The 19,460-nt window shown below is 31.5% G+C and overlaps 2 protein-coding genes across 3 annotated transcripts in view; one reads left to right on the forward strand and one right to left on the reverse strand.

Moving 5' to 3' along the window:
* LOC145334524 (alcohol dehydrogenase [acceptor]-like) overlaps nt 1–19,460 on the reverse strand; it is a 105,156-nt gene that overhangs the window by 78,172 nt on the left and 7,524 nt on the right. The window lies entirely within an intron of this gene.
* Nucleotides 1–19,460, forward strand: part of jeb (low-density lipoprotein receptor domain-containing jelly belly protein) — a 43,626-nt gene that overhangs the window by 1,925 nt on the left and 22,241 nt on the right. Inside the window, exons 2-9 of one of the 2 annotated variants that reach the window (XM_080179983.1) lie at nt 5,164–5,304; nt 5,406–5,740; nt 6,267–6,429; nt 6,780–6,904; nt 9,410–9,441; nt 9,832–9,876; nt 10,316–10,416; nt 15,762–15,922. In XM_080179983.1, the coding sequence (XP_080036109.1) occupies nt 5,166–5,304; nt 5,406–5,740; nt 6,267–6,429; nt 6,780–6,904; nt 9,410–9,441; nt 9,832–9,876; nt 10,316–10,416; nt 15,762–15,922 (1,101 nt within the window). In that variant the 5' untranslated portion in view covers nt 5,164–5,165. Of the gene's footprint in view, nt 1–5,163; nt 5,305–5,405; nt 5,741–6,266; nt 6,430–6,779; nt 6,905–9,409; nt 9,487–9,831; nt 9,877–10,315; nt 10,417–15,761; nt 15,923–19,460 lie in introns of both variants that reach the window. The other variant, XM_080179984.1, reaches the window with a different exon arrangement.

Raw genomic sequence — 19,460 nt, forward strand, 5'->3', positions numbered from 1 at the left:
AGTGTTCAAAGGTTTTTAACCACTAATATTAATCTACAGAAGGGGTAATTTTGTTTGTCATCATTGGAGATGTACAAAAATTTATCGGCCACTGTCTTATCCCTTTAGATCCATGATACTCTGTAGTATTTGTTTATTCAGCTTCAAATAATGAAAAACGACTTGAATAAATATTTTATAAGAAGTGAAAATTTTCTTGATATTCAAAAAGCAATGTTTAAAATAGTTCAAAATCCTTTAAAAATTAGACCCTTTTTATAAATCTGTAAAAAAAATCAGCTAAAAAATTCAAAGAAGCACTGTTTTATAGTTAGCCATTAAAGTACCTGTTTATTTTCAATTAAATGGGATGGGCAGTATGACACTCCAATAACAAAACAATACAACTACTTTTTTTAGCTTTAAAAATTGTAATATTTAATATTATTCTTAACTTAAATATATATTAAATTTTGATAAAAGAGGTTAACTCACCAAAAAATATTAATCTTTATTCAGACGTTACAAATTGTTTTGAGCATGTTTGCTTTTTTTAGATGTCAATAAAAAACTTAACTTTTAAATCAAATTAAATTTAAAGGATTTTTTACAATTATTTTAGAAGATTTTTTTTTATAAATAATAGATTTTATAAAAAGATTCGTTACTTGTTTAATAATTAAGAAAAATAGAACATGAAATATTTAAATTTCCCCTTACTAATTATGTCAAATGTTTAATAAATCTATCCATATTGTACCAAAAAAAACCCAGCGCAGCGACTCTACATATTTGTTTAAAAGTCTGTAGAGGTTTAGTTTCAACTACTTGAACGTTTATGCCTAATTATAGATCAGTTGTATTTTATAAAATACCTAAGTTTCTTTGTTATCTTACAATTTATGCTAAACAATATATTTTTTCTTAAATGCTAACTTTAACTCAAATTATAAAAAATTAAGTTCCAAGTGAAAAAATAATTTGTTCCATTTAAAAAAGGAAGAAAACACCATTCCTTTTAATAATCAGATAATTTGGACTGATTTTGAGGCATCGATATATTGAAGTTGTCTGCTAGTATTGGTTTTACAATAAAATATATATTTACATACGTTAGCCTCAAATACAATGGGATCATTATTATGAATATTATTTTGGGCCTATAATTGTTTTAAAGGTTTTGGCGGCTTCAGTTTTTAATCGTCTGCAAAAGTGCCATTGTATTTACCTATTAAAACTGAATTTGTAGAAAAATATGTATTTTTGATTTGGAAAAACTGTATATTTATTTTCCATTGCTTTTGGTTTTTCCTTTTTTATTATTAAGTGCATTAATCCTTGTTTTCTTTTATATAAATGTTGAATTATGCAAAGAGTAATTATTGGATATCATTCTGATGTAACCTACCAAGTGCAATCATGACCAAAGGTTGTATAGCATTAATATTTTAAGCAAAGTACAATTTCTAAATTTTTATACTTTATGAATAGAGAAATTGTATAAGGGAGGGAGGAGACATTAGATTCCAACTGGTCCCGAAAGTTTTTTAAAAACTTGCTTTTCTAGGCATTAAAACATTGGGTATTATTGTTAAATCGTGTCCAAACTTTATAATCATTATTTCTAGTCAACTTTTAAGGGATAATTTTATTTATTGTCCAAGATTGACAGAGATTTGGTAGGTAAAATCAACAAATGATAGAGTATGGCATTGCTATTGTATCATAGGTTTTATTGTAATAATCAAGATTTTATTTTTATTTTTAAAGATCTTAGACGTTCAGACATGTCCTAGTTATAGAGTATCTATGCTTCTAAAAAAAAACGATAAATTAACCGCAGAGATTATGATCTAAAACACGAAACTTGAAAGATTAAAGTCTTCATCAGATGTGAGGTCATCAAGTTTGATAAATTAGTTTCAACTCATGGAAAAATTAGGCCAACTTTATGGATAAGTAGATCAAACTAGTTTCAAGATTTTACAAGAATTAAAACTATTAGATAGCCTTCTAAGCCATAAATTTATGCATAAGTAGTTTTAACCACCAAAACTTCAAATTGTCAGTTTTATTAGTAGCAAAACTTTTATATTGCTAGCTCATTTATGTTGTTTTTTCATAGGTGGATTTTAAAAACTAGATACTTAAATTAAATGATTAATTGAAGGTGTTAAATGTAGAGTTTTATTTATTAAATCAACAGAAAAACTGGTAAATTGTCATTTTTAATGGTCAAACGTTTTATGAAACATGAAACTAGCAGATATTTAATTTTGATTCTATAATATCGTGTATGCTGTTTACTGTATTGATCTAAAAATAATGCCTTATTCAGCTTTCAAATGTCAAGGAATATTGTTCAATAAACAATGTTCTTGTAAAACAAATAATAAGTTAAGCTAAAGAAGTTTTTGCATGAAGATTTTTGTTTTAAAATATACCCAAAATGAAAGAAAAGAATCGTGTTGTATCCATATATGTTTTAAAATAATAATTTATTTATTTAAAATATTTTTTTGGCTGCTTTGTTTTAACATGGTGGAATAAAAGGTTAAAATATAAGATTGACATGCATAAACGGGGCCTTTCTACGATGTTTAACTTATTTGGTACAATAATTGGCATTTACATATCAAGGACGATTGTTTTCTAAGTGGCACAGTAACAAAAACAAGATGTCAAAGATAATCACCCCTTTACAGTTATTGAAACTATTATAAAAATGTTTAGGAAAGGTGCATGATTTAACACGTAACTTAACAAGACGAATGACAAATTGATTTACTAAAGTAAATGCGCTAGTTAACATCCATGGCGTGCACATCAACCTATTATGGTATAACAACCTGTGGCTAATTAAAATATTATTTTATTTAAATTTGTTGGTACAATATATCATTACTAGCGGTTACGCCTCTAGCCTCTAGAGGCTTTGTTCCAAGAGTGCAACCACTAATTTATTTTTTTTATTTTTGGGGGGATTCGGGGTGTCCAACCCTCTAACCACCACAGGACCAGTAGGTATATTCCCTGAAGAGTAGTATCCAATCGGTTCACTGGTTACCAAGATCTTAAGGGACGGACAGACAGACAGACAGACATGCGGACGGACAGACATCATTCTACTTTTTATTATAGATTTAAATCAGTATCGATTTCTTTCTTATTTTAACCCTTTTCTTATAATTACATTTATTAGTAAATAACCTCCTAAAATATAAATTTGATAAACCTCTATTTATATATAAGATCTTCTGAATAAAATATCAAATCAGCAAAGGTCAAAACACAATTTGCCATATACAAATTGAAAAAAAAAGAAATTTAATTAAATTAATGTTTAATTCTAGTTATTAGTACAAAAAAAAAAAAAAACTTTTCTCTTAAAAACCTTCTTGTTTATCAATTTACTGACTAACAAGACCCAGTAATGTGATATCTCGTCACCCAGAATGATTACCCAATCCAAACATACCTTGTTAAACCAACAAAAATACTTTTATTTTTACTTTTTGTTCAATTTATTTTTTTCCATGGAAAAAAAGGCTAAATATAGAGAGAAGAGAGATAGTCAGATTAAATGTTAACACACAATTTGTGGTCAATAGCAGGGAGGGAGTGGCCAATGGATTATAAAATATGCTAGTGCCCAAAGATTTTATGATTTATTCTCTCTTTTGGTGGCTTACAAACTTTAAAGTACTTAAGGTCTGATCCCTTAAGATCCCTTGGTCAATAATTACAAAAACACAAAAGTAATCTAAATGTCAAAGTTTTCATAAAGTTATACAAGATCAAAAATTTATTTTTTGCCGCCAAAATATTTGAAAATAATTTGAATACAATTTTTTTAAAAATTCTGAAGCATTTATAATCATAAATAAATGAAGTATTAAGAAAAAAATTTTAAACAATGCTATCAAATTTGATTCCAGTTCACTTGACCTTTTTTTATAAGATTAAGACTTTTATCCCGAATCTAATTTTTCTGTATTCTATAGAAAAGAGATTGAGATGAGTGTTTTTGAGAAAAAAAGAAAAACTTTGCAAAAAGCTAAAATTTTATTTTATTTATTTGGTTAGTCTTATACCAAGTTGGATAATTTTCTGCAAGATCAAGATAGAGATCTTATATTATTTTAGCATTTTATCTATAACCAAAACTGTAATAAAAAAGGTAAAATCAGACAAAAAATTATCCTTTATATTTATTATACTCCTAATTATTTGATCGAATAAAATTTAATCCATGTTTCAATTATACTATTTGTTAAGAGTTAAATTTAAGTTTCCAACAAAAAAAAACACAATTATATTTAGGTTTAAAATTGTTTTATAAAAAGATAATCTTCTTAAGTACCATTATAAAGATTAGTTTTTATATCTTTATAACAATTAAAAGTTAAACACTTTAAAAAAAAATTTATATTTAAAAGTGTAATCTTGATAATTAACTTCTTTGTTTAAGATTTATTTCAAATCCTTATTTAAATATAATAATGACAAAAAGAATTTGCCAAATTTTTTTTATTTCCTTTTTTCAAAATATTACATTTTGTTTTATATTTGTTTATTTAAATTTTGTAATTCTCCCCCCACCCTGCTCTATCTGAGATATCATTGGACAATATTTGGTAGTGTACTGGTTAGTGTAAATTATTAGTTAAACTAATTCATTACACTGTGGTTATTCTTTCAATTTCAGAATCAACAAGCGCAACAATTTAACAATTTAATTTGTAATTAAAGTTTAAACTATTTAGGAAGTATGTATATGGTGTTGTTAAGTATACCGCCATTGTTTATACGTCACATCAAATTTGTCTTTCATTGCCTACATCACAAACATCTTTAATGGATTACTTGTTCGTGAAACTTTGTAATTAAAGTTTAAATTATGCAAAAATGCAGTATATGGTGTTGTTTAGTCTACCGCCATTGTTTATATGTCAAATCAAAGTCGTCTTTTATTGCCTACATGCACAAAAACTTTAATGGATTACTTGTTTGTGAAACTTTGTAATTAAAGTTTGATTTATTCAAAAATGGCAGTATATGGTGTTGTTTAACATGCCACAATTCTTTTTATGCAATAATGTCGTCTTTCATTAAAAACATGTGCAAATTTTCTGATGGAATACTTGTTTGTAAAACTTTGTAATTAAAGTTTAAACTATTTAGGAATGCAGTATATGGTGTTGTTTAGCCTGCAGCTAGTTTGTCTAGCATTCTCCACACCTGCCAACACTTACACCACCACCATAACATCACAATCAACAACAAACACTCCACCAACAGTAGACAACAACAAAGTAAATTTAGGTAAGATATTGTATTTTTAGTAAAGCAACAACTTCATAATTTTATTAAAATAAAAAGTAATCATAAAAATATTAAAAAATTAAAATAATGATCTTTGATAGGTTTGAGTCGAATAAGCCGACATGGGACAATATACAACAACCATGATGAGCCTATTATTAAGTCCTCCACAATCAATGGACCAGTATCACATCCCCCCCAACCATCCCCAACCTCCCCCGCCCCCGCGGTAGCAACAGAGCGGCCACAGGACCTTCCACTTCCAGTAGCAGCGCCAGCCGCAGATGACGGCTCCCGCAGACCGCAGTCCCCGTGGCGGACGCGCAGGGAGCGTTCTATAGACTTAGAGGACACAGATAATGTGTTAGATTTTTTAGTGGAGCAAGAAAACAGTTTGAGAAGAAATTTCGGGGAAGAGGAGTTTAACAGTAATAAAGTAAGTACCTACAGTTTTTTGTGGCGAAGCAACTCTATTGTTTATTTCGCTCGTCTGTACGCTAGTCCGTAACGCTATGGGCAAAATATCATTTTATCGATAGCTATTTAATAGTAGCGTAGCTACTGCATAGTTCAATTTGTCTGTTTGTCCGTCAGTTTGTCAATAGTGGAAATGGGAAATTTGCTGCTTAAACTTTCATTATTTTATTGCAATCATGTTTGGACGATTGAAATGAGTTTACAATAAGGAATGTAATTTATAAACAATTTTTGTTTTTGGACATATAGATGTTGATCAAATGTAGGTTGCGCCTTTAACATCTAGAAGGGTAGAAGAAAGATAGCCTAAAGAAAAAAACAATACAAAGTACAAATTAGCCTAAAACCATCCCAAAACCTATGTAAAGGTTCCCTAAAACTGAGAACCCAATCGATTCAGTAGTTATTGAAATCTTATGCTACAAACAAAAAAACCTTACTAAATTAAATAATGGAACAAAAAATTTGAATGGAAATTTGTTTAGGATTACAGGGCGCAGATGCCAGAGTCTCTAAACATCCCCGAGCAGCCATACCTGTCATTATGGCCAGCAAACAGAAGAAGAGAGGACGCTGCCGCTGTCAGAGAAACAGCTGGCAGCAGCAGTAGCAGTATAGACAAGGCTGCTAACAGTAATAGAGTGCCTAATAGGAAAGAATATCAGATTTTCATTTTTGAAGATCTTTTCCCACTGATATTAGTGTAGATATTATTTTATAAACATTTACAAGACTTGGATTTTAATCACGGTTTAACTCAAAGAGAGAGAGGGGACATTTGGCTTTTTATTTAACATGTCCCTAAAGTTTTATAATAACGTTTTCTTATTCGTTGGCTTAACAACCTTGGGGACTTTAAGGGAATTTCGATTCATTGAACTAAGTTAATACTTTGTGTATCATCATTGGGGGTGTAAATTAATTCAACGGCCATTGTCTTATCCATTTAGATCCCAGGTTAAACTTTCAAATTTAAAAAATCTGATTTTCTTTTGGATATAGGTATAAGGAGTATTATTACGAGGGGACCAATGATGAGGGAGGATCAGACAGACAACCATCCCAACAGAATGACGAGGGATTGTTACAGGCTAACCAAATATCATGGCAGCTAAAGCCTCAGGTAGGAATAGTTATTTATCGCCTCGTGTTATAGACAGCTTATTAAAATTTTTTTAAAAAATTTGTTTTTGTTAGCTATACATGATTAATCAGTGTGGCTAAGAAATATCAATCGGTTTCTAAGATTATATTTCAGAAGCGAAGTCACACTTAGGGTATGTTCGTCCGTTAAGAATATTCACCAAAAATTGTACTGCTTCGCTACTTTCTTTCTTTATGTACTTTTATTCATGATTTTAAAACATGGAAAGTAAAAAAAAACATAAGAACTCATTTCACAATTCTTATCAAAGAGAATTATATACAATTTACATATATATGTTTTAAATTTTACATTAGGAAAGATACATTTTAATTAATCAAATTTGTTTAGAACTCTGTTTTTTAATAACATTAAAAAAAAGCAAGCAACATTTCATGATATGACAATTGAAGATAAATATGTGTAGATTTATATAGCTTATTTTTGAAAATTTATTTTGCCAGTGTTTTGACCTGAATTACAATTTCTTGACCCAAATTCAAAATTAACAATCTTGAATATCAGAGATGAAGGGACAAAAACTTGTAGTCTACATAACAACCCCCCCCCCCCCCCCCCAGTTTAAATGTATACCTTTCGAATTTTACACATATGAAAATAGCGAAGCACAAAAAATTGAGACACATAAACAAACCTAGTCATTAATAGAGCAGTTGTTCAGTTTCATAAAAAAAATTTGAGAGTTAAAATCACAAAACCTTAAAAAAATAATCAATGGTCTTTTGTAGCCTTAACCGAAAGATCGACGGACAGGGAATGTACACACAAAAAAAACACCGCCGTCTATCTTGAAAATCAGCCAAGAAACTCACGTTCAACTATTTTGTTTCTTACAGACAGACGGACATTTTGAATTATTATACTAAAAGAGATTAATTTATCCCCGCGTAACTAATGATGACCTCATAATTAATTAAACCAAATCCCAATGGTATAAACAATGTCTAATAATTAGAAAACTCACAAACATAGATTTAACAAGGATGGCAATTTCAATTGATTTAATATTACATTTTTATATTTTGTCGACTATATAATGCATTAAAGAAAAAATTGCCGGCTGGCATATTAAAATAGACAATTTATTGTTCTTTTTATTAAAATAAATCCGCTTTATGTTGCTGTGCTTGCCTTGTTTTTTTTTTTGGCGAATTTAAGATTATCATTTACGTAATTTACATCAAAATTGAATGTAAACAGTGACTTGTATTTTCAAACGGAAGTAAAAACTTATAAAACCTAAAATTTGTTCTTAAAAATTTTGTTTATATTTGATATAAAATTTTAAAATAAAAATTTGTTTTTTTTACAAAAGAAGCGCAGCTAGAAATAGCAAATAAATAATTTTTTGACCCCCAAACTGACGAAAGTCAAGATCTGAAGACTTTTGTAGAAACTAGAAATGCACCTAGAAGTCTCTAGGGGCACATAAGGGGGAGGGGAAAGAGGGTAAATTGACCATCCCCCGCCCTCTTCAATTTTAGTTTTAAAAATGAAAAACAATTTTTTTTTTTTTTTTTTTTTTGGGGGGGGGGGGGGCGGGGGATCATTTTTTCGAGTGTCGGTGTCTCTGGGAGGTTGTTGGTAACCTACCCTACAATAGTTATAAACCTTCCCAGGACCTAGGAGAGGATATTTTACATATCGGTTCAGTGTTTAGTGAGATTCTTCGGTGCAAATACATAGACGATAGACGTTACTTTTATATAAGGATACTTTCTGGACTTTAGGACAGAATTAGAATGTAACTACGATTCTGTAGAAATTTTATTTAAATATGACAAAAATCCTTTTCTTTGACTATTTGCTTATGTACGTACGTTCAGAGTTATATATATAAACAAATCATTTGACAAGGATGACAACATATTGAAAATAGCGAAGTGCAACAAATAAAACAAATATGTATTTTGACAACTTGGGTTGACTATTCATAAAACATTGTGGCGAATCGTCCTATAAATCATTATTCCAAATTTATAGGAAATCTTCAAATTTGAAGCTAAAAATGGAATAAAAACATAAACTTGGTTTAAAATCGATAGAACGATTTTAAAACGTGTAAACTAACGATAGCAGACACACTATATAAAGTGCAAAAAGGCTTCGATTTTAAAAATGTTTGAATTTGTCCAATTTGCATATTGTATTGAATCTAAATATCTTATTCAATGTTATTGAATTTTATTTACATATTTCTAGGGGTGTGCAGGAAGGGGGTAAAAGGAGGGCATACATAAGCGGGGGGGGGGGGAGGGGGGCAATGTGTGTGCAGGAGGGGTGTGCAAGAGGTATACAGTAGGGGGTGAAAGAAGGTTGCAGGAAGAGGGTGCAAGGGGTGTTAAGGAATGGGTTGCAAGGGGTGTGCAGAAAAGGGGGCGCAAGGCAAATTCAAAACCCCATGAAAAAATAAGGGGCCCTAAGTCGTTTGCAGTCAAAAAATTGTAAATACTTTTTTTGTAGGTGAACAAACGGATTCCAGGTGATAGTGGCCGGTTGTCTGCTGTAGACACGGGTGTCAGAGAGGATACAGATAGCAGGTAGATACAATATATGTACATACTAGAGACTAGGTTGTCTGCTGTAGACACGGGTGTCAGAGAGGATACAGATAGCAGGTAGATACAATATATGTTTATACTAGAGACTAGGTTGTCTGCTGTAGACACGGGTGTCAGAGAGGATACAGATAGCAGGTAGATACAATATATGTTTATACTAGAGACTAGGTTGTCTGCTGTAGACACGGGTGTCAGAGAGGATACAGATAGCAGGTAGATACAATATATGTTTATACTAGAGACTAGGTTGTCTGCTGTAGACACGGGTGTCAGAGAGGATACAGATAGCAGGTAGATACAATATATGTTTATACTAGAGACTAGGTTGTCTGCTGCAGACACGGGTGTCAGAGAGGATACAGATAGCAGGTAGATACAATATATGTTTATACTAGAGACGATAAAAACAGTTTGGAACTTGATGATAACATGAGAGTAGGGGGAATACCTTGGCCCGTTAACTTGTGTAAATGGATACCATGCACAATTAGGGCTCCAAGACAAGGGTCGTGTAATTAAATGGTTGTTTGTCTGTATGTTCAAACACCTTGTTTAAGTCAAAGTGCGTCGAATTAAAGATTAAGTTTATCAGGACTAAATAAAACTATAAAATATAAAAAACTTGCTTCTAGGAAGCAGAAAAATTGTTTAAAACTATACAGCTTCCCTAAAATGAATAGAGTAATTTTCGAAAATTACTACTTTACATTATAGTAAGTGAGTTAAAAAATATACAAATTTCTATATTCTTTTTCGTTATTTGACTATTATTTGGTCATTAATTGACCGTTATTTGACCGTTTTGCAGGTACCTGGAGGCAGCATTACAGGCTGTACAGACAGATAACAAGAAGATGATGTTGATGCGCCAACACAGGGCGGGCAGGATGTATGATGTTCCACAAATAGGTAAGCAATCACCAGGATGGGAGGGTAGTTTTGTGTATCATCATTGGGGATGTATGATGTTCTACAAATAGGTAAGCAATCACCAGGATGGGAGGGCAGTTTTGTGTATCATCATTGGGGATGTATGATGTTCTACAAATAGGTAATCAATCAGCAGGGAAGGGGACATTGGGTTGTTTATTACACTAGTCCCAAAAGTTTTTTAATAACGTTTTCTTATTCGTTGGCTTCACAACTTTAGTGACCAATATTGAACTTTTCATTGGTTGGTTCATTAAGTTTAGTGTCCAAACGTTCAAACCATTTATTGTAATCTACGGAAGGGGTGATTTTGTGTATTATCATTAGTAATGTACATTAATTTATCGGCCATTGTCTTATCCCTTTAGATTAATAGTCGTGGCATTACCTTTTATTATTAAAACTATTAAAAATGTCTTGGCCACTAAACAGGCGCAACACATTACCAAACTCAGTTAGGACTTCCAGACAAAGATCGTGTAATAATCGTACTGTAATAAATTTAGGAATACATCGATAAATATTTCAAATTGGTAACTTTCCAAAAAAAGCTTAGCTTTAAAGATATAACTTATTTAGAAACTCTAATTTTAAAATTCCGACTAACTTTGAAATAGATTTCTGACTAAGTTGTTATTTTAAAAGCTTAAAAATTGCGTTGATCAAAATTTTCTAGCAATTTTATCATAATTGTTATTTAAAAAATAGATTACGTATATAAATGATATTTGTGACAATTTAAGTTTTTGTTAAGTGTTGGATAGACAGACGGACAAACATAGTGATTTATAGGACAACTTTACGTTTAGAATATATTAAACTTCGGATCATGTAAAAATATACGAATAAAGTTTTTTCCACAATTGCATAAGCAATTTGGTCCAATTTTACATATTTATATGATCGGCTTTATGATTTTTTTCTTGGCCAGATTAATTTATGTAGGTATGTTTTGTTAAGAAGATACATAAAAAAAAACACATTTTTCTTCTTATATTAGACATGATTCTAAAACTTCTTAAGCCCTAAATGTAAAAAAAAGTCTTTCCAACAATTCTATTTTAAGCTTCTACAATTCATTCTGGAACAGAGAAGGGAAAAGGATAGTTGCAATCTCTTTAAATTCGAATTCCTAATGGATAAGCCAATTGACGATAAATATTTCTGATATGCCTTATTTTTATGGATTTAAATTATAATATGAAATGTTCGGACTCTTAAAGTGTTTGGGCCAACGCAAAAAAATAATGTGGTTCAAAATCTTTTGTTACCAGTGAAATTTACAGTACAATTTCCCCCTCGCATCTGTGTTGTTTAATTACAAGTATCGCAGCTACTTTATTAACAGCCGTCTGTCCGTTCGTATGCCTGACGTAAGACTTGATTAAGAAAAAAAGAAAATCAATATATATATATTACTTAAAATTTACAAATTATTTAAACTATTTTCATACTGTATTACATTTCAACATTCTTTTCTATTTAAACTGAATGTAGGGGGGTAAAGTCACTAAAAAATTCAGCCACGTGACGTTATAAAAATAAGGTAGCTGATAGGAGAAGTGGGAAAAAAACCCATAATAAGATAATTTTTAGGACGTCACGTGGCTGATTTTTGAGTGACTTTATCCCCCTACAATTTAATAATAGTTTACTTTATACTAAAATCTATTAGTTTATTTTTGCTTATTTTCTTTGGTTAGATTGATTAATAAAGAACCCTAGTATATAAACATAAAACTAAAATTGATGATGGTAAATTGGTATGAAAATTATCATATTTATTTCACAGCAAGACCTCTGTAATTTTTCAATTGACTTTTGAATACATGAATAGGTTGATGTGTGGAGGCGTGCAAAGCATTTTGTTGGGGGGAGGCAAGGGGGGATTGAAAAAAAAAACATATTATAAAGATGCTGTGAGTATTGGTGCAAAAAATATGACGTAACAAAAAAAATTAGCCAATGAGAGGCCGTTATTGACCAATGGTAAAATTTATAGTGGACTCTCATTGGCTAATTTTTTTGTTACGTCATATTTTTTGCACCAATACTCACAGCATCTATTATAAACTTTACTAGCTTCTTACCCCTCCCCCTTTTAATTTTGAGAGAGTATAGGGTTATGGTGACACCACCTTCTTTAAAATTTGGATGAAAAGGGTAAAATTATCACTGGAAATAGACAAGGAAGGAGTGAGGGATATACCTAACTAACCCGGTCGATGACAAATTAATGCCACGCTGTATCATGGGATGGGGGCGTGATTGAAATGTGTAGTATACTCCTTTGATTAAACTCAATTTACGGGTTTTTATATAATTGCAACGTAGTTATAAGACTTTTGGTAGCAATAAATTGAGACGTTGGGTATCCCTCTAACTGAACCGATTTTTGATTAGTCAACGGTCTAAATTTGTCTCGGCCAGGATATGATTAAAAGCCTAAATCGGCCAAGGAATAGCCGAGTACAATATTTTTAAACTTAAAAAATTAAAAATAAAGAGCTAAATGATTTATTGCGTCTTTCTCTTTTTATCGACAGACGCACTTGGATATATTATTTTCATAATTAATTATATGTATTTCCCATGTTAACGTCACCTTATGTGTAAATTTGGTGAGCTACATTATTGAATAGCGTTGTTAAGTTAGGATGGAAGAATTTTGTAATGAAAGCAAAAGTGGGGTAGAGGATAAGGGATGGGGTAAAACGGGTTATCATAATGTTTTATTTTCTTGACTTTAAGTTAAACTCTATCAACTAACCCCCCCCCCCCCCCCCCACCACCGACCAAAAAAATGGCTCGCCTATGCTTGATACTTAAGAATGAATGAATCATGTTGTTTGTGAATGATAATTTTTCAAGGAATAAAAGCATCAGTAAACGCCTTAACTTATAAATTTATACTAATGCTATTGTTTGCTCTAATGAAAGTGGACAGCATAGTTTGTGATTTATTGGCGATACCCGCCAAAAATTCTAAATGATACAATTGACCTTATTTCTACAAGGAATCTTCAGTTCCTTTTTCCAGATGTCAATTGTTAGTTTAGTTGTTTTGTTGACGTGAATTGAATTCCCCTGTGTGGAATAAAAGTTGCTGATTACCATATTTATTCCTCATATTTATCAGCTACGCTTCTATTGTATAATTCATTGTCCGTACGTTCATGTGCAATTAATTTCGTAGGTAATGTACAGTTGACTACTTTAAATTAAATATTTTATTCTGATTATCCCATAGACTTTTTCAAAACTGTTAAATTTTTGTACCAAAAAGCATTAACATTTTGTACATAACAGTATAGAGTTGTTTTTTGTTATTTCTGCGCTACATGTAGAAATAGTTTTTTGTTGAAACAATATTTCTTGGTATTTCTAGTTTTTTTTTACTCGGAAACCATTATAAAGCAAGTGAAGTATATCATTATATGGCCGATCGATTTAGTTTCAAAGCTACTCATTTTTAAAAGCGAAGCTTTTCTATAATTAGGGTCGGTCCGTCCGTACGTCCGTCCGTCACGGATAGCTTTTTTCGGTAATTTAGGCATGTTAGAATTGTCCTATCGATTTTAAACTTTGCATGTTGATTCCTGTAGAAGTTAGGTACGAAATAGAAAGCGTAGCAACTCTATAACCATTACCAGAATGTCCGTACGTCCATTTTAAACATGTTGATTTTTTTACATTTTTAACAACAAATTTGCAAGTGACCTAATTATCTGATTGGTCTGATTTTTGGTATACTGATTCCTGGGACAACAAAGTACAATATTACAAGCGAAGCAACTCTATAATCAAGTCCTAAAAATGTAAGTATGTCCATAAACATTATTCTGTATCAAGCAGATTTTCATCAAATTTACTTACAATTTTGCTTTGACTCTTTTACATTTACATTCTGATTATTCAGTTCTGACATTATACAAGTGTTAATGTTCGTTTGTCCTACCGTTTCAGAGATTCGTTTTTATGGATGTTGTCATCCTTGTTTATATATGTTTGGTTTGTCTGTTTTTACACTGATAGATCTCGCTAACAGCTGAACCGTTAAGGTTCTTCTCTACAGGCCCCTAAGTTTATAAAAATATTTCTTATTCGTTGGCTTAACAACTTTGGTTTATTGAGTTGAGTGATCAAACGTTTCAACCACTAATTTTACGCTACAGAAGGGATGTACATTAATTTATTGGCCATTGTCTCATCCCTTTAGATTCCTAATATTAAAAGAGCAAAGAATTTAATGAAAAGATTCAAATAACAAATTCCATTTAAACTATGATCCATGTAAATTTCCAATTCTTTGTAACATATACATATGCTTTTATTGTCATACAGATATATTATTTAATTTTGAAGAAATTTCTTAAGAAATATCGCATACAATTCTCTATTGTACCAAGATATTTTGAAGTAAGGATAACTCTGTCCATAAAAAGCGCAACAAAATTTGAAAATATATCATGAACATTTAAAAGGGGTGCCTTATAGTAAAAGAATTTTTAAATGCAAAGCTTTTCTATGATTAGGTTTGTCCGTCCGTCCGCGACAAATAGCTTTTTTTGTTATTTTAGGCACGTTAGAATTGTCCTATCGATTTCAAACTTTGTATGGTAATTCCTGTAGTAGTTATTACGATTTAGAAAGTGTAGCAACTCTATAATTATTACCAGAATGTCCGTACGTCTATTTTAAATATGCTGATTTTATAAGTTCTAAAAATGTATGTATTTCCATAAAAATTATCCTGTATCAAGCAGTTTTTCAACAAATTTACTGACAATTTTGCTTTGACTCTTATACATTTATATTCTGATTATACAGTTCTGATAGTATACAAGTGTTAATATCCGTTTGTCCCAACGTTTCAGTGCTTCGCTTTGATTGATGTTGTCATCCTTGTTTGTTTATAAATTACTTTGGAAAAAAACGTAGTTTTTGATAGACAGACTTTAGAGTAGCTACAACTCTAAATGCTGAAATTCTAACATTTTTATATTTTAAGTCTTAATACCAAAATATTATTAAATAGAAAAGAATTAAAATCATATGAAATTATTGTGTCTTATAATAAAGCATGTTTTAATGGACATTATAAATGAAATACTGTCACAAATCTGCACCATGATTAGAATTTTAAACAAACAATAGGCGAGAGATTCAGAATTAATCAAAAATATATTCTTAAAGAATTTGAATTTAAATTTAACTTTGTTATAAAACTGTGCTTTCTTATATTTCTATCTTAAAGCAAATGCAAATTGATTAAAACTTTTGTAATTGTTAAAAAATCAATTAAAATCTAATTTATTTTTTAGAGTGTCCTGCTTCCCCTGACCACACAGAAAGGTTCGCCTGCCCTCGGCCGGATAGACGGGGTCGATTTCGCTGCATAGATGATCGGTCATTGTGCGACGGGTTCTATGATTGCCCGGGCAAAGAAGATGAATCACCGGAACAGTGTCTATTCTACAAAACGGTAAGTTATACAGTTCTTTATATGACATGACACCTCCTTTATTTCCATTAGGACATAGTCTTCGAGGTCATCAGTTCTAGTCTTAGCACAAAATGCATCATAACAAATGGCTTTAAAGATGTTCCTTCTTGGAAAGACTAAATCTACCGTTATATATAGATCAAATAATTTTCCTTTATTTTTTTTACAAATGTCATATTTATAATTTTCAATGGTTTGTTCTTTTGAAGCATCTAAAGCTTGAAACTCCCAAATTATTAAGTTTTCCTAGAAAAGATAGAAGAGCTATAAACTAAAGTGCATTATTTAAATGTCTAATAAAATTAAACATCTAAAGTTTAATTTTATATTTCTAACGAATGCTATCTCTTTGTATGTACTCTGACTCAAGTTTTATAAGTTCATCAGTAAACAAATAATCTAAGTTATGTTGCTTTAATTTCAGACTCTAAAAGTACACAAATTCCATTCGTACTTTTAAATTTAAATTTAATCATGGAACCAAATATGAATTTAAAATTGGAATATAATCAAACAATTCATATCTAGATCTAACTCGAGACACAAAGAGATTGGAAACAGTGGCGTGCAAAGCACTTTGTCTAGGGGGGGGCATTTTGAAGATTTTGTAAAATTTTGCCCCCCCCTAAATCAAAGTGCCCCGGGGGGGCACTTTGCTTTAGGGGGGGGCATTTTGATTATATTTACTAATTTTAAATAAGGGCGTTTTAAGGGGTGGGATTATTTGATTATGGGCCTCCTAGTCCTTATCCCTTCTTCCCCATCCCTTCCCCCATCCCTATTTCCCATTTATATCCCCCACCTCTTCCCCCCCCACCTCTTCCCCCCCTCATCTCTTCCCCCCCCATCTCTTCTCCCCCATCCCTTCTCCCCACCCTGCAATGACCGAAGGGAAGGGAGCTAGAAAGCATCTTCGAAAAAATAGTACAGAAGATAAATTAACCTTTCCCCCCCCCCCCCCCTCCACCACAAAACATTTTTAATGGGTGGAAGGGGATGTTATAAAATCTCATCAGGAAGGATGAATAACCCCATTAAAAAAAATTGGGGGGGGGGGGAGATAAAAACACTCATTTTGGAAATAATTTACCAAAAATTAACCTAATATGAGAAAATGATATTAAATATTTCTTTATTGTTTGACAACAAGGATGACAACATCTTTAAGTAGCAAAGCACAAAAAATCATTAATAAGAATACAGACAAGTAGATTTAAAGAGCATCTGTTGAAATAAATATATATTTTAGGTAGAAAAAGTCACAAATCCTTTTTCCTGTATGTTGTGTGATGACAGTCAAAGTAAATTACATACTGGATGCTCGAAACAGCGAGAAATTTTATTTTTTTTTAATATTATAATCCACAAAAAAATCTATTGTACCATAAAAACCAAAGATATAATGAACTGTGTAAAAAGTAAAAAAAAATTACTTGTCCTTTCATTGTGATAAAAAGCAGAAACCATTTGGAAGGGCGTGAAGCGCAAATTTTTTTCGTCAAATATGCAGGGAGGGAGGGGTTTTTGGGCTATTTATTACACTAGTCCCCAATATTTCATAGCAGAAACCATTTTGAAGGGCGCAAAGCGCAAATTTTTTTCTTCAAATATGCAGGGAGGGAGGTGTTTTTGGGCTATTTATTACACTAGTCCCCAATATTTCATAGCAGAAACCATTTGGAAGGGCGCAAAGCGCAAATTTTTTTCTTCAAATATGCAGGGAGGGAGGGGTTTTTGGGCTATTTATTACACTAGTCCCCAATATTTCAAAGCAGAAACCATTTGGAAGGGCGCGAAGCGCAAATTTTTTTCTTCAAATATGCAGGGAGGGAGGGGTTTTTGGGCTATTTATTACACTAGTCCCCAATATTTCATAGCAGTCATTTGGAAGGGCGCGAAGCGCAAATTTTTTTCTTCAAATATGCAGGGAGGGAGGGGTTTTTGGGCTATTTATTACACTAGTCCCAAATATTTCATAGCAGAAACCATTTGGAAGGGCGCGAAGCGCAAATTTTTTTCTTCAAATATGCAGGGAGGGAGGGGTTTTTGGGCTATTTATTACACTAGTCCCCAATATTTCATAGCAGAAACCATTTGGAAGGGCGCGAAGCGCAAATTTTTTTCTTCAAATATGCAGGGAGGGAGGGGTTTTTGGGCTATTTATTACACTAGCCCCCAATATTTCATATAAAATTTTCTTATTCGTTGGCTCAACAACTTTGGGGACTTTAATGGAATTTTGATAGGTTGGTTAATTAAGTCGAGTTTCCATACATTTCATCCACTAATTGTAATCTATATAAGGTAATTTTGTGTATCATCATTGGGGATGTACAAAATTTCTTTGGTAAAAAGTTTATATTATACAAAATAAAATACTTCCTATAACCTGGTTTGTTATGTTCAGTGAAAAAAGATTATAACCTAATTTCTACACTAATGAAAAAATTTGGTAAGGTTAAATGAATAGTAACTGTCTGTTTGGCGCGAAGCGCCAAAATTTTTTTTTGGAGTATTTTTTGATCTTTTTTTTTATGGAAACTGGGATAGTTTTGCTTTTTGTTGGGTAGGGGGCAAAAAGGGGCATTTTTGTTGACCAGGGGGGGGCAAAATGGGGCATTTTTTTAAAATTAGGGGGGGGGCAGGGGGGGCGGTTGCTAGGGGGGGGCAGGGGGGGGCGTTTTGGTCGCTAGGGGGGGGCGATTGCCCCAAATGCCCCCTTCGGTTCGCACGCCACTGATTGGAAATATTAGTTAAAGAGCTTAGGAGGAAAGGAAAAGATAGAAACAAGATGTTAGGAATGAATAGATATTTAAATCTAATGTGAAATAGAAAGAAATATTGCATAAAGATTTGCTTTGGCTCTGTATTTAGCTTTTTCAAATATTTGGATATTTTGTGTTTTTTTACAAGTTTATCTGTGTGCATTGTTTTGGAATTAATTTTTCTGGATTTGATGCATCATGTATCATACATACATAGGCCTGTGTGGGAGGGTGTGATACATATCCCCCTACTAAAATTAGAATATTATCACTAAGTGAATTGGTAAAATGTAACCCCTTACCAATAGTTTTTAAATTTAAGCATTCATAAGAAATCTGTATAAAAAAAATCCAATATTCTTTAATCTGGCCCACATACACATTACAGAGTTAAAATTTAACTTTAAAGATATTTCCAAAACATTAAATAATAAATGAATTGAATCATAAAATATTTCCTGCAATTCCATCATATAATTATGTAAGTCTGAAATTAGCTGACAAATTTTATTGTCAAGGTTTTTTTTCTTTTCTTTTTCGAGAGTTTGTGGATAAATCTTTATTACTATCTTTATAGTTTACTGCCAAGATTTTCTTTAAAAACTGGTCTTGTAAAAAGATGTTTAAAGAAAAAAGAAATCTTAGGTAATTTGAAGAAAAAAATGCACAAATCCTGAAGATTTTACTTCAAGCTTTTTAAAAAGTAATGTAAAACAAAGAGTGAATTTAAAATGAATTTTGTGACGTATGAT

Source organism: Acartia tonsa, chromosome 12 (assembly GCF_053477335.1).
Source record: "Acartia tonsa isolate MP-2025a chromosome 12, ASM5347733v1, whole genome shotgun sequence".
NCBI lineage: Eukaryota > Metazoa > Arthropoda > Copepoda > Calanoida > Acartiidae > Acartia > Acartia tonsa.